Below are 14296 nucleotides of genomic sequence, written 5' to 3'. Positions count from 1 at the left end.
TGAATATATTAAAGCTTTGGATTTTATTACACTTAATTTCTTCTGAATATCTTACCCTTCTCTCCTGTTCAAGATAAACCTAGACATGAGAAATGGAAGGATAAAGGAGAACTCCACTAAATGTGGAGTACATTTCATCAGAGTCTGTGTAGGCCAGTTTGCCTCCTGTCACAACAACGTTTACTTCATCTCCTGCCTTGAGGTGAAGAACAAGGTGGAACGTCCCAGGACCCCCACAGGTCCGTTTCCCCAAGTAGGGTTTGTGATACTCCAGCAGTTCCCTTCTGTACCCTGCTGTGTGGAGCTGAGCAACGCTTGCATTGGAGACTGACAGCACTGCTTCAACATACTCGTCCCTCTCAGGAGCCAGCACAGCGGTAATCAGATAGCGCCCTTCATATGGTGATGTGAAAATGCCTGCACAAGAGATAGAAAGACTTGATCTGCTCAAAATGGAGAGACATTAGTGCTCTAAGCACAATGACAAAGCAACATGGGTTACCCTTTGCTTCATACACAGGTACTTGATACTGCAGCAAAGTCAGCTTGGACTGCTGACCAACTGACCACAGTCATGAGGGCAAAGGAATGCTTTGAGCTACACGACTCCTCCAGTATTACTCATTTCAAAAACCCTATAGGCTGTATGAACTGCCGATTTGAGATGGAGACAGCACTAACACCACAGGCACATACACCTTAGTCATAGCAGACAGAAGTTTCCAGTCCCACACAGCCTTGAGGTTTAAAGAGCAGCCAGGTCAAGAAAGCTCAGAAAGTGTTTCAGGGGGCAGAGGTGGTTTACACTGGAGTCTACAAGGGAGAGTTAGGCATATGCATACCTGGTCAAGCTACAGGTGCATAGCTTAAGGCTGTATTCACCCTCCTTCTGTTGCCAAGAGAAATTCAGTCCACCCATGCATAGATCCTACCAAAGATCAACTGCTGCTGTTGTTTTAAAGCCTACCAGTCCTTCAGGGCTTAAGCAGAGGGTCTTGTCTACATTCAGAAACCTCCTGGCCTAAGGAGCTGGACGGGACGGCCTTGAGCTCTGTCATGATCAGAGCTGGGTGAAGAGGTGACATGCACCTGCACTCTGTGCAAGTTCCCAGGAGGTTAGCGCACACCTAACACCCTCCACTGCCATCATGCTTTGCTTGAGAAGGGGGTGGTCTGAGGTTACTGTTCTTGACCTACACTTACCTGCTGCTCCCCTGGAGCCACCTCACTCCCTCCCTCCCCAAAGTTACCTAGCTGACTGAGTTGCAGTGAAGCAGGTTAGCAAGAACTAGTACCTTGCCTCTGCTAACTGGGCTCATTTGGCCTGAGATGGGGTGAGGTACACAACCAGCTATGCTGACAGAGCAGGGAGTATGACAGAGTAGAGACTACAACTGGGCAGTTGTAGACAACCAGCAGTGGCAAAGTGCATGTCTGGCTACACACCCACAGGAAGCTTTTATTCAGGTGTACCTGTTTAGAGGGACTTGTGTATTTTATTTGTTCAATGCACCAGCAAGACCTGAGATAGCATCAAACACTGGTAAGCCATGCTGTTGCCCAGCTGGCATCTCTATGGGTCCACTCTTTGGCTGTTACCTGTGTTGGGATTATAATAGTCCCCGTCGTTCACAAGCACTTTGTTAAAATGAACCACACCAACATCACTGGAGAAAGGCTTCTGTGTGAGCCCAGCAGAAAATGACACCAGCGAGGCCGCAGCAGCAGCAGGTCCTAGAACGGATAAGAACATGATTTAGGGTCACATTGGGATGATGACACAGCCTTTCCCTGTGGTTTACAATCCAGTGTCCCTGTTCCTGCATATATGCCACTCAGACTAGTCCCATCACTTCACGGGTGCCAGAGCGAGCAGAATATGTATTGCTGGCACAGGTCCCAGCTGTCTTACCACAGACAAAGGGCCATGAAATTCCCCCCTTGGGCACAGCCTCCCAGCTCTGGCAGAGGAGCCAGAACTCTGGTTTCACCCACCAGAGCCTTCCTTTCCCTCTAAGGAAAAGGTAATGTGGCTTGTAAATGCTGAAAGCGGAAACACTGGCCCCACTGCATTCAACAACTTTTTTACTGTGGACTTTTTTCAGGATCCAAGCAGCCCGTGGATGTCTCTGCTCTGGGTTATTATTGCAATGGCAACAGAAGCCCTAAAGGTTCATAGCTCCTGCTAGCTTTCCTCATTTCATTTCTAATGCATTTTAAAGAGAAGCTATATACAGCTTAGAAAATCCTACCTTTGCCATAAAGAGTACCAAAACCAGCTACAAAAATAAACACTCTGATTTTCAATCAAACTCCATGACTGGAGTTTTTTTCCTCTCTCACTCCTTTTCACTCTTCTCTCTCATTCCTTTTTCACTCTTCTCCCCTTCTCCTTTGGGGACTCTTCATTTCAATTTTGTTTGTTTGTTTGCTCAGCAGATTAACCAGACACTTAGCTAATAAGCAGATGGCCACTATAAAATACTTCTTAGGCTGGATGGGCACAAAAAATTGACTATTAGGACAAAATGTATTCAATTTTTACTTTTAACAGACTGATTTAACAGCAAGTCTGTAGCGATCAACCACTCATTAGTCTCACTTTGGTCCCCTTCCCTCCAAATGCTTTTCCCAAAGCAGGAACGCTGCTAGTAGTCAGCTCTTGCTGCTTTGATCAGGCAATTAGGACTTAAAGTTGGCCTCAATTGCTCTTTCTCTTCCCCTACTCCATTCAAGGTAGGATCCATGTCTTTTCCATGCTGTGGCACCCTGCTCCTTGCTCTGACTTCCTTAAAATAAATGTTTGGTTTCCTTTTTCCCCTCAATCCAAGATGCCAATCAGCAGCCAGTGATACCAATGTCCAATTCAGATTATACTACTTAAAAACAGAAGTTAAAAAGTGACAAAATTTCATCCAAAAGGTGGATAAACAAATGTTTTTCTGAATAACTTGTGATGGAGGCAGGGTGGAGATGAGGTTGAGAAGTGAAGATACACCTGCAATTTCAGAAATGGCATAACCATTAAAACAACCATGAAGTAATCATGATTTCCCTCAGGGGCTAAGAGCCAGCTGCAGAATGTATCTTTGGAAATCTCCTTATTCAGTATTTTGTCTCATGCTCAGAAAACAGACAGAAGCCTTTTCTAAGAGAGGTGGTAGAGTCTCCTTCTCTGGAGATATTCAAAATGCACCTGGATGCAATCCTGTGCAATGTGCTCTAGGTGACCCTGCTTGAGCAGGGGGGTTGGACTAGATGATCTCCAGAGGTCCCTTCCAACCTCAGCGATTCTGTGATTCTGTGATTAATCCTACCTCCCAGTGTACGTGCAAGTGCTCCTGTAAGCTAAATCATGTTATTCAAAAAAAGAGCGTCCATTTAAGGAGCTTCTGAAAAAACTCTACCACCTTAACACCACACAACTTACAGGAAGTCTCTTTGTCTTCTCAGCTTCCCTTGAGATTCAAAGTGACTGAAAATGCACCTCATCTGATGTTTTGTTGGCTCACTCAGAAAGGTTTCTCTGCCCTGAAGTCATATTGTACAGATGGTACAAACCACCTGCAGCCTGCCCAGAGCTGCTGTGCATGCTCTCCATCTGCAGTAGCTACTGTTCCTTTCGCCTGGATATCCATTTGGATAACAGAGCAACTCCTGTCCTGGCGTGCCAAGGTTTCCCTTAGATTTTCCTGCACTGATGCTAATCACATGAATAAAGACTTTGCAGCTGTAATGGCTTCAGATCTGCAGCCTTCTGCAGATGGCCTTCAGCCGTATCAGCTCAGTTTTATCTGTATTAGTCCAAAAGAGAAATATTAAATCCCTCTTAAATACCCTGTAGATTGATTTAGTGGGCAACAGAGGGAGGCATAGGAAAGATGCAATGTATCTACACTCTCGTACCCATCTCCATGTTTCTAGCTGGAACCCTGCCTTTTCAAAGCTTTCACAAGTCTTATAAATAGCTCTCAGCAGTACTTTTGCAGAACTTTGTAGAGAGGTGAACCCACTTTCTCTTACATGTCCCCACTTGCAAACATTTTTCTTCATGTAAATATCAAAGTTCAGTTTCGCTAGGCAAGGTGCGGGCTGCAAAACACCACACTTTCACATAAGCAGTTAGTGTTGTGGAATTATAAAAATCAGGAAGAAGAGTTTTAAGGCATTTAAAAGCTAGGAACTACATACACGGTTCTGAAGATGCAACTGCTAGACAGCCAAAAGTCTCATAAAAGATTCAACCATTATTCCAAAATAAAAAAGTTTTCCAGCTTCTGTGATTAAAAAATTCCTTTCACTTTAAATGTATTCAAGCTTTCCCTTGACATACATGTGTATATTTTTATGTAAGATGGAACAGGTGTGTTCATGGCAATCTAGGCTGATATAAGGCATTCTGGGGAGTCAAAAGCCAATGGAAGATACAAGGGTGGGTGACCTTTGCAAAGTTAGTTACATCTACTTCCACCCATCTGCTAGTTGTATTTCTGGTCCTCCACTTCCCTTCTGATTTTGCAACACAAAAGTCATACCTCCCACGGAGTCCTAGGACCAGAAAGGGGCGGGGGGGGAAGAAAGAAAGAAAAGGGACAAAAATAAAACAGTACACAGCATAGACAATTTCCATCCAGATGAAAGGAAAAAAAAAACCCAAGTGTGATGGTGCTGCCAAAAATTGCTCAGCTATTGAAATGAGAACTCTTTAAGAATCTACACAAAACAGAATAGAGACTGTAAGTATGTAACTTATTTGTCAGTATGTACCTATGACTCCCTTGCAGGTGGCTGGAGGACTTACCAGATTTTCTCAGCTTCAGATTGGCCAATGCTCCTAAATCTAAATGAGGGCAATGTCCATTATTTGGATGAAAGGGAATGGTCTGAAAAATATCACCAGCTTAACATGCCTCCCCCCCGCCTTCTTTCTTTTTTTAAACTCTTGAGTTTAACCCTACATGTCTCATTTTCAAGAGCATTGCCTCTGCTTACAGGATGGCCACCCACTACAGCACAGGGCCATGCCCATATCCATGAGCCAGCGCTCAACGAAGCAGGGCCCATTAGCTCTGCTCTGCTAAAGTCACGCTATTTCTAACACAGACATTAACTCATTCAGTTTGCTGTGAAGACACAGCCTTAGATTCATGCTGCTTTTCTTCCGAGTCTGCTAGTAACAGAGCCTTCTGCTGATAAATCCTACTACCTACCTGTTCCTTATACAAAAACCTGTCTCCTACCCAGGCCTTCAATATGTTTTTATGAATTGAGCAGTTCCTTCATGTAAACAGCAGCAAAACACAGCCTTCAGTGCTACTGAAGGTGATTACGCATTATTTATGTCAAAGACAGCACACATGCTTTTCCCTGCACTAGATTTTAAGTGGGTACAAACTAGAATATTGTTTCCCCTTGAATGCTCAAAATAAAGAGTAAATTGTGGAACAGAACCCACCATAGACATGGCAGGGTAATTTATGTATTCAGTCAACTCTTTCTTCAGATCAAGGACCCCTTACAACAATACAAATCCTTCTTTACAGTAAACCTCATGTTCTTATATTTGAAGTGTTCTACAGGAAGACATGGAGAAAGTAAAGATGGCTGAATTTCAGACCAGTCAGAAGAATTAAAAAACCCAAGCCAACACTAGCCTTCTATTTGCATGTATATATACAAGCGTGTTTGTGCAGCAGCAGGGTTCACTAGCTCAGCTGTATTCTGTATTACGGTGTAGAGGAAGTTTCCTCTAGAAAGGACCAATCACTCTCCATTGGAAGTGCAGGGTTGAGTACACACTACACTGCAGACTGCATGAAGGTGGAGGGTGGGAAGACAATTTGTGCTTTCATTTTTCTGCAGTGCCCCCACTACGGGAAGTCAGAAAATCCAAATCCTTTTCTTGACTCTGTCATTGCCTAGTTTTGTGACCTGGGCTCTTATAAGCATTTTCTCATCAGTTCCCAGACCAAATCATTAGTTCCACCCCTGCAATTTTCTTACCTCCAGCAAACACCAATTCTCATAACTCTGTAAAATTGCCATGCTTAACAGTATTTGATGCTGATGTTTCTTTAAATAACAATCGGTTAAACTCTTTTTGCATTAAAAGGGATTAAGGTGGATACATTTATGTCCTGATATTTAACTCCTTTGTCTTAAACTCCTTGCCTGTGACAATAGAGTTAACACGTACCACTGTACTTCCTAAACTCTCTCATTAATACTTTTAAAGTCCTTGAAGATCCTTACCTAGAAAGTTATATTGTAAGATGCAGGCGAACGGATAGCTAATGAATCTGAAAAGCTTAAAGGACATTCTTTGGTATAGAAAATATGCAAATTAGGCCTTAGCATTCAAGGAGAGGATTAAAGTGGGCTAGTTTAATCCCAGAGGACAGAGCTGGAGCCCTCAACTTCTTCCTCAGAAATGCTTTTACACAACAGAAACTATTCAGAAACAGAAATGAAAGAGAGTACTTAGAAGGCTGATGAAATAATACAAGCTTCTTATTTTAGAAGTATAGTACAAGGAGGCCTGATATTCCTTCAAATTATAAATTCAGTGCCACAAAATGTACTGTGTGAAGACTGATAAAGACATTATAAACTGTGGTCTTGCTCCAGTTAGTATTAAGGATCCCCTGATCCCTTATCTAAGCCTAAGTTCCTCCTCCAGTAAGCCAAAACCCTCCCCTTCCTCAACTATTAATTCCCGCAATGCTGTTAGCTGCTGAACTCTGCCCCAAAACACTCTTTCACTGGCTGTTCACAAGCAGTCATGGCCCTAATGGTCAGGGATAGCTGGTGTCCACTGAAGTATACTTACCTCTGTTTTCTTTGACTGTATCTGACATCTGGGTTTGCCAGGCATTTTGGGGGGTAATTTATGACAGATTGGCAGGTATCTCTTATTTAGATATGTCTTTAGTGCCCCTAATCAGGAAAAGGGGCTCCTTGGTTAAGTCTGTCTCTCTCTAGACCTCAGGACGATATTCATTTCTTACAACATGTTCCACCAAGCAACACATGCACACCCTGGTCACCACACCCTGCCTTCAATGTTTTTAACATTCACAACATTACACTCTACTGTGTTTCACACAGTTTTAGCATAAACTTATTAAAATGTTGTTGCCTATAAATTGCAATAGATGGTATAAAGAGGAAGAGAAGAAATCCCCCAGGAAATATATTTATCACAGAAATCTAGACATTTATATTGGCTTTGTTGGCATTAAGACAAATGAACATTTTCTTTATGTCTCATCCTTTTCCAGAAGCCTAACCTACTGCTTCTTGTTCTCACCACCGCAATCCTCAAATGCAAACACTTCTTTAAGGCTATGATTTTTAATTAGAAAGTGTAAGTATCAGAATTATAATGTGAAATCTTTACAACTTTTCTTGTCAGTCCCGAGATCAGTCTTCATGACCTGTGTCTATCATTGTTAGGGCCATCAAAGTCCCAAGGGTATGTTTTTGGATGCCATGAAGTCCTAATGTTTTATTTTCATCTATTTCTGGTATCTCCTCAAACAAATTTAGATGAAATCATTCTTTCTGAAGAGTGTGGGAATATCCACTTTGATCCAGGATACCATTCCCCAGGGTTTGATAATATCTTGAGTATGAGGTTGCAGGCAGGTAGCACCCAATAAACCTATTTATCAAGGCTAACTAGTATGTCCCACACAAGATTTATACCTGTTTATCATTCAAATATATGAGTGAATTGTTATATTAACAGAATTTAAAAAAACCCACAAATCTAACAAACTCCATTTTAGATCTGTTTAAACTGTGGTTGAGAGCGGGAGCACTCTCAGTTTCACTGAAGTCAGTAACATGACTGCTATGACTCCAACAAAGCCAGAAACTTTCCCACAAGGAGAACCAAATCACTTACTAGCTCAGGTACTACAGTGCTTCAAGATCTTAGTCTTGGCCTTTTTAATTTCTTACTGAAGAAATACTAAAATAATCAGAATTATATATATTTTTGCATTTAAAAGAAAAAAAAAAAAAAGTCCTGACATTTGCAAAATACAAACCCTTAGTATCCAAAAAAACAGAATGTAACAATAATCCAAAATGAATTATTTTTCAAAATCTCAAAAAACCCCCATATTTTCAAAGGATGCAGATTGTGTTTTAATGTCTAGGTTTAGCAAAAATGTGTCAGATTTTTCTCAAAGTTAAGCTTAAATACTAAAAACAACACTTTGCTCTCTCAGCCATAACTTTTCAGGGACCAAAATAAACATTAAATATCTATGTGAAGAATTTCTAGGAAACGACTGCCTTACCTTGTGAGTCTGTGGTAGGAGGAGATAACTTTGGATATCCTACAAAGCAAAAGTAGCACGTGTTACACAGTGCATAATGGAGTACTTTATGACAAAATATCACTGCAGACTTCTTAAAAAAAAAAAAAAAAAAAAAAAAAGTCCTTTGTTACCAAATAGTAACTCACTCAACATCTCCTATGAAATGTTCTGATTATTGTTAAACTGGGGTGGTCATGGCAAAGAAAACCAAACTCTTATTACAACATACTAAATCTACTGTGAGTACCATGTCAAGAAAAAATAATTTAAGTTTCCCTAGTGGTAAAGACTGCTGCAGGTACCAAGGATTTTACAGCAGCTCTGTTAACCTCATGCTTTGCACAGCCTTGGCAAAGGCAGCAAAACTGGTGTTAAACATGTTTCCCTGTTTCTGTAGCCAGCTGGAGGCTGCAAAGGACCATTTGCGAGTCACCTCTGCCATAAGCCTATTCCAAACTGTAATATCTATAACGGGTGTCCACCAAAGACAGGGGTGACTGACAGAGCACAACAGATCTCCGTTTCACCCCTCTAGCACAACCTGGCATGTCTTTTGCAGTTACACTGGAGTGATTTGTCATTAGTTTAATTCTCTCACCTGGTGCTCCAGCATACCCCTCAGCAGAGGGCATGGTGCTTTGACCAGCCTGACCATCTACGCTTCTAAGCCGTCCTCTTCCTGACATTAAAACGGTGCCAGGAGGCCCTGCCTCTCCAGTCTCCAAGATGATCCCCGTCGTTCCTGGGAGAAACGGCACAACTCCCGACCCCGGCAATGATGGGCGCAGGGGAGGTCTCGGCTGCAGGGGCTGGAGGGGGATCCTTTGTTGCGGCGGTTGCATTCTTGGCCGGGATGGCAGCAGGGAGATGCCAGGTTGTGGCTGCAGGGGTGGTCTCGGTGGCAATGGCTGCCGGGGTATTTCTGATTGCCCTTTGAAGTGTTTGAAGAAGAGGAAAGATACAGAATTATTCACCTAAAATAGCATATGAAATGGTTTTGTGCAATTTATGTAAAACAAATCCTTTAAAATAAAACAGGGCTCAATGAAAGGCCATCTTTCCCCTCAGATCAAGGACTGCATTGGAGAAACTCCGTCCCGCTCCTGAAATACTACACATTTCCTTCTTTCTCAGACTGTGACACAGGGAAAGCAGTGAAGACAGTTTGGAGAGTCTCCAGCAGACAGGACAAACAGTGGTCAAAATAATCTGTGGACATTACCAACTAGTCTAGTCCCGACTGTCTTCATAGCATTGGCTATGTAGTGCAGTATCTCCTGCCACTGCCTTCACCTCAATTTCATGTTATTCATGCTATTCTGCCTACCTTCATTTTAATTCTCTTGACCCCCACTTCTTCCCATAGTTCTCAAGCTCTCAGTCTTATCTGACCACTTAGCATGACGATTAAAAAAAAGAAAAGAAAAAAAAAAAAGCACACACAGGAAAAAAAACAGAGTAAATGAACACAGAGTTACAGAATTTTTTCCCTACTTTGAAAAGCAAAGAATTTAAAATTCCAAGTACTTCCATTACAAATATTTTCTGACAATAAGGGCAGAACCCTAGGAAAAAATCTACCAGGAAAATCTTTATTGTCTAAAGGGAAGAGATACCATTAAAAGACTTTTCCAGCAGGGCAGCCAAGGCATCTGACATCAGGGTTGAATAGTGCTGACATGGTTACGTTTGTATATCTGGTCCAGTTCAAAACTCTTTATAGGAATTACAATATATTCATAAAAATGTAGTTCTAGATGAAAGTTAAGGATGCAATGTCCTCCTAAGTGTGAAGTGGACTTATGTCTAAATTAAGAATAGAAATTTAGAAATGTGATTTCAGCAGATAAAATGACAAAACTTTTACACATAAGTTAAAAAAAAAGAACCTGTCTACATAAATGCCCATTCCAGAGACCAAGTAGAGAATTCCTTTCTAAATGTATTGGTATTGTTTATCAGCCTTGGTTATTTCGGTTGCATTTTGTGACTAAAGTACGTCTTTAGACACAGGGATGGAAGTGAGGGTCTCTGGGCAAATGGACAACTATCTTCTTGCAAATGTATCTGAAGCAACTGGTCACTCCAGAGATGTTTGCCCAGGTCCACGATGCAGAGACCACTGCCCCAAGCCTCAGCACTGAGAATGAAGCACCTCAACCCATTAGAGGACAAAATCAGCCTGTGTAAGTTCATCGGTGACTGAGGCTAAACCAAATCACGGCGCCCTGAAGCAGACGCGGTGCAGGGCTGCAGCACGCGACCGCGTAGCACAGGTCCTGGCTGGGACGCGCGGGCCAGGGTCCAGCCTGCATCGCTGGCAGCCCATGTGCCACCACGGGACTGCTTGGCACTTTTTGTCTGCGTCTCAGACACTGCATATGATTAAAGATGACAAACCCTGCACCTGCACTTTACCTCATGCATCTTGTTCCTTGTTTTCAGTCTCATAAAAAGTTCAAACTTTCCAGAGTATTGGGAGGCAATTTGGAACTTACAGCTTCACAACACCTGCGTTAACTTGCTAGATATGACTGTTTGAAAAATAAAAATAAAAAAAAAATCTCCCTGAACTTTGCTGGCTGTTCTGAACTGTCATGAGAATTGAAATTTATACAAGTTATGCACCACAGAGTGGGACTGAAACTTTCTCGGTAATTCTACCCACAAAATTAAATGTTTGCTTTCTACAGATTAACATTAGAATTATTTTTGTAAGCATCCCAGAATGAAAAATCATATAAAAACTATTCTGAAGGAGATCTGAAGTATGAAAGTGAATTGTTTAGTTCATTCTTCACTCCAGCAGAGTTGTTCTATTTATTTTAATGAGACATCTTCTGTCCACAGTAGCATAGATGTAGACCTGGTGTAATTCAGCTGAGATCTTCAGATTAAGCTCATTCAAAACAGAAATTGGCTTCATATTCCAATATCTTGGTATGTACATACTTTTCATTTCTCTCGTCACTTAAACTGAGCTTTATTAAGCCAACGACTTGGGCAGACACAGAAAATGAATGTTTGTGTGCTGGTTTTTCTAAGTCTTTAAATAACAATCAAAATCTTGAATCCTGTATCCTGTTCAAATTGCTTCCTTGCACACAGCATCAATATTCCAATATTCAAAATTATCCAACTATATCTATATAAAGCTAAATCCAAATTTATCTGCATAAAGCTTAACTTTAAAAGTGCCAATAATCAGATGTGTATGAGAGTCGAGAGGGCTCTGATCTGCCATTTCTGCTTGCCTTTTTGGCCTCTTCTGCAGAGATGCATCATACCATGACAAAGTACTAATAAATCACTAGACCAAGATGATAACACTGGAGCCACCCTATCTTGACACTGAATTACATAACATGTGTTTTCAATTCAGGAAAGAAATAGGAAAAATGAATCCGTGATGAAGCTTGGGGTGAATTTAGCTGGACCTGCTGAACCTTTTTGCCAAGCAGCTTACAAAACAGAAATCTTCCCCGCTGTCTACAAAAAAGCTGGAGAGGCAAACAGCAGAGTTTAGATCGTTATATAGCTGAAAACCATGACACTGTCTTCAGCAGCTGTGTTCTCACTGCTCTGTTTATCATCATCAACATAACTGGTGACGTAGCAGCTCTCAGGTCAGACAAAAGCATTCTCTATTTTCTGCTCTCAGATGCCAGTCAGTAACTTACACAGAGAAAAGGTTTCCCTTTCAAATTTAACATAAGAATTCTTCCCTTCCTCTTTCCCTCTTTAAAATATTTTATTTTATTCTATTTGCCTAGCAAGGCAGTTTTAAACTCCACTTTACTTCACTGAAGAAAGAATTATTTTTGCAAGGAGAAGAGCAACGACCTGGATGCACAACTGAGGTGGCTCTGACTCCTTCTGATATCGTTCTGTTGTGACCACACAATCATCAACCCACACAGAAAGAAACTGCTTAAAATAGCCCAGGAAGTGAAGGAACCAGTGACTGCACTGATGAGAAGCCAAAAAGACACGACTTGAATGTTCTTATAGATGTGAAAGAGATCCGATTGTTCAGTTACAAAGTACCATTTTGTACAAGCTGGTGGGTAGTCTACGGAAATCAGCTATATGACCCTTTCTTATTTGCACCACAACACTAAGATTTTATGCTGCCCTTTACAAACGCTGTTATTTAGAGCTGACATATATTTTCTTAAACTGCAACTTCAGCAGACAGTATTTAGCTGTTATTTTTGAATCTTTTTTACACAGATAATTACCAAAGGAATTGTAGTTTAAGTCAAATAATCACAACCAAAGCAAACTACAATCCCAGCACAGTATCTGGCTACAGACCATGCTTCTTCCAGCTACAGAAAGACTTCATGAATCTGTATGAATAGGCAGTAACTCATATAGCAACTTATACAGATAACAGAACAACCACTGCCACCTTATTTAATGCCAGCAGAAAGAAGTTGCATTACCTTCATCAGAAATTCTAACTAATAAAATAAGGTTTTGGCCTCTAGGTTTGTATCTGATGTACAATTATTCACTAACCCATCACCTCAGTTTGGACCGAGCCACTTATCATAATCTCGGATCCAAAATACCTTAATAAAAAATTCTGAAGAAAATACAGCCACATTCTTGACGTCAGGGTCTTTTAGCTGTGCTCAGGTTTATATATGTTGGACTTGCACCGCTTGGTAAGATTTTATATCGTAACTCTTGCAATATCTCCTTGCATTACTGCCTTCACAACTGTGTAAGTAGTAACTTGTTTCTTTTACAACCCTCTCCAAGTCAAATGACATCATTTGAATGCTACGATATGTTGGCAAACACTGCATATGAAATCCAACGCTGATCTATAACCAGAATCAAAAGCCTCCATTTCAAATAATACAGGTGTCAGAGAAGATGCTGCAGTCACGCAGATCATGAATTTAAATCTTGGAAATAATTCTCATAGACAAGGACAGACCGCTAGTGCAACAGCAACACTGATCCCAAGAAGGGCATAAAAACAGTTCAGGCTGCACCCAACATACATTATGGGGGTCCCAAGCTACTTCCAAAAAAAGGTGATCTTGCCAAAATCTTTCTGGAACTCCAGCTATCAAAACCTACACGGACTGCTGTGCTAGACAGCGTTATTTTAATTGGAAACATTCCGGGACCTAAGTATGTGCGTTATGAATCCTTCGGAGGCCAGAAAGTGCAGTTCAGAGTATACGTCTATATCTGGAATCTAATAGCGGAGTCTTTTCCCAAGGTTCCTAAAAACTAATGGTGGATAGAGAGCCGTGCTTTGAAACCAAATTATGCCGTGGAAACCTAGGTATGCTCAGGCTCTTCAATGCTTTACAATGCTGTAACAGAGGCTGATAAATACAACCCATGAGGCTGCTGGAACACCTGCTTTAAATAGCAGGGGGAAGATTACTCTGTGTACCTTGGCTCCTTCTCCAATATCAGTCCCTAGTGCAATTTTTTTTGAGAGTGAGATGGATGAGAAATAGGATTACGTAAATACATTATATTGCATTTTAATGGCGACTGGGTCTGTTTTTGCAAGATCTAGGGGTGAAGTCCTAACCTTGAGCAGAGTCAAGATTTCACCAAAGGAAATGTCTGAGAATTATGGATCTCCTCCATTCCCATTCACTTCCTCTCTTAAGAGAAGAGAAATGCTGTTTTTTAATTTAATACAAGAGCTTCTCACCTCAGAAGGACTTTTGGGTCAAGTACTGAAGTATGTTAGGTTTTAACAATTAACCACGCAAAGCAAACACTTCTATCATGGGCTTTCAGGACTCTTTACCTCAGAGCGAGAAGTATTTTCTTCCACACACAAATCACTTTCAGACCCTTCAAGTAACACAAATTTTCATTCAAGCAGGACCTCTCACAGTAATGTATCAGATCTCCCTCAGCCTACGGCAGCTGCAACAACCCACAAGCTTTTCACTCAGCACCGCTTTTCTGATCTAGGGCCA

The 14296-nt window shown here is 41.3% G+C and overlaps 1 protein-coding gene across 2 annotated transcripts in view; it reads right to left on the bottom strand.

Annotated features, from left to right (window-relative positions):
* The window catches only part of EMILIN2 (elastin microfibril interfacer 2), a 34543-nt gene continuing 20247 nt past the window's right edge, over positions 1 to 14296 (bottom strand). For both annotated transcript variants that reach the window (XM_067290678.1, XM_067290679.1), the window contains 4 exons: positions 8929 to 9261; positions 8310 to 8348; positions 1600 to 1734; positions 1 to 417 (listed from right to left, as the gene is read on the bottom strand). In XM_067290678.1, the coding sequence (XP_067146779.1) occupies positions 80 to 417; positions 1600 to 1734; positions 8310 to 8348; positions 8929 to 9261 (845 nt within the window). In that variant the 3' untranslated portion in view covers positions 1 to 79. The remainder of the gene's footprint in view (positions 418 to 1599; positions 1735 to 8309; positions 8349 to 8928; positions 9262 to 14296) is intronic.

Source organism: Apteryx mantelli, chromosome 2, assembly GCF_036417845.1.
Source record: "Apteryx mantelli isolate bAptMan1 chromosome 2, bAptMan1.hap1, whole genome shotgun sequence".
Lineage (NCBI taxonomy): Eukaryota > Metazoa > Chordata > Aves > Apterygiformes > Apterygidae > Apteryx > Apteryx mantelli.
The sequence above is the reverse complement of the archived record's forward strand: the minus strand, read 5'-3'. Positions and strand labels throughout refer to the sequence as shown.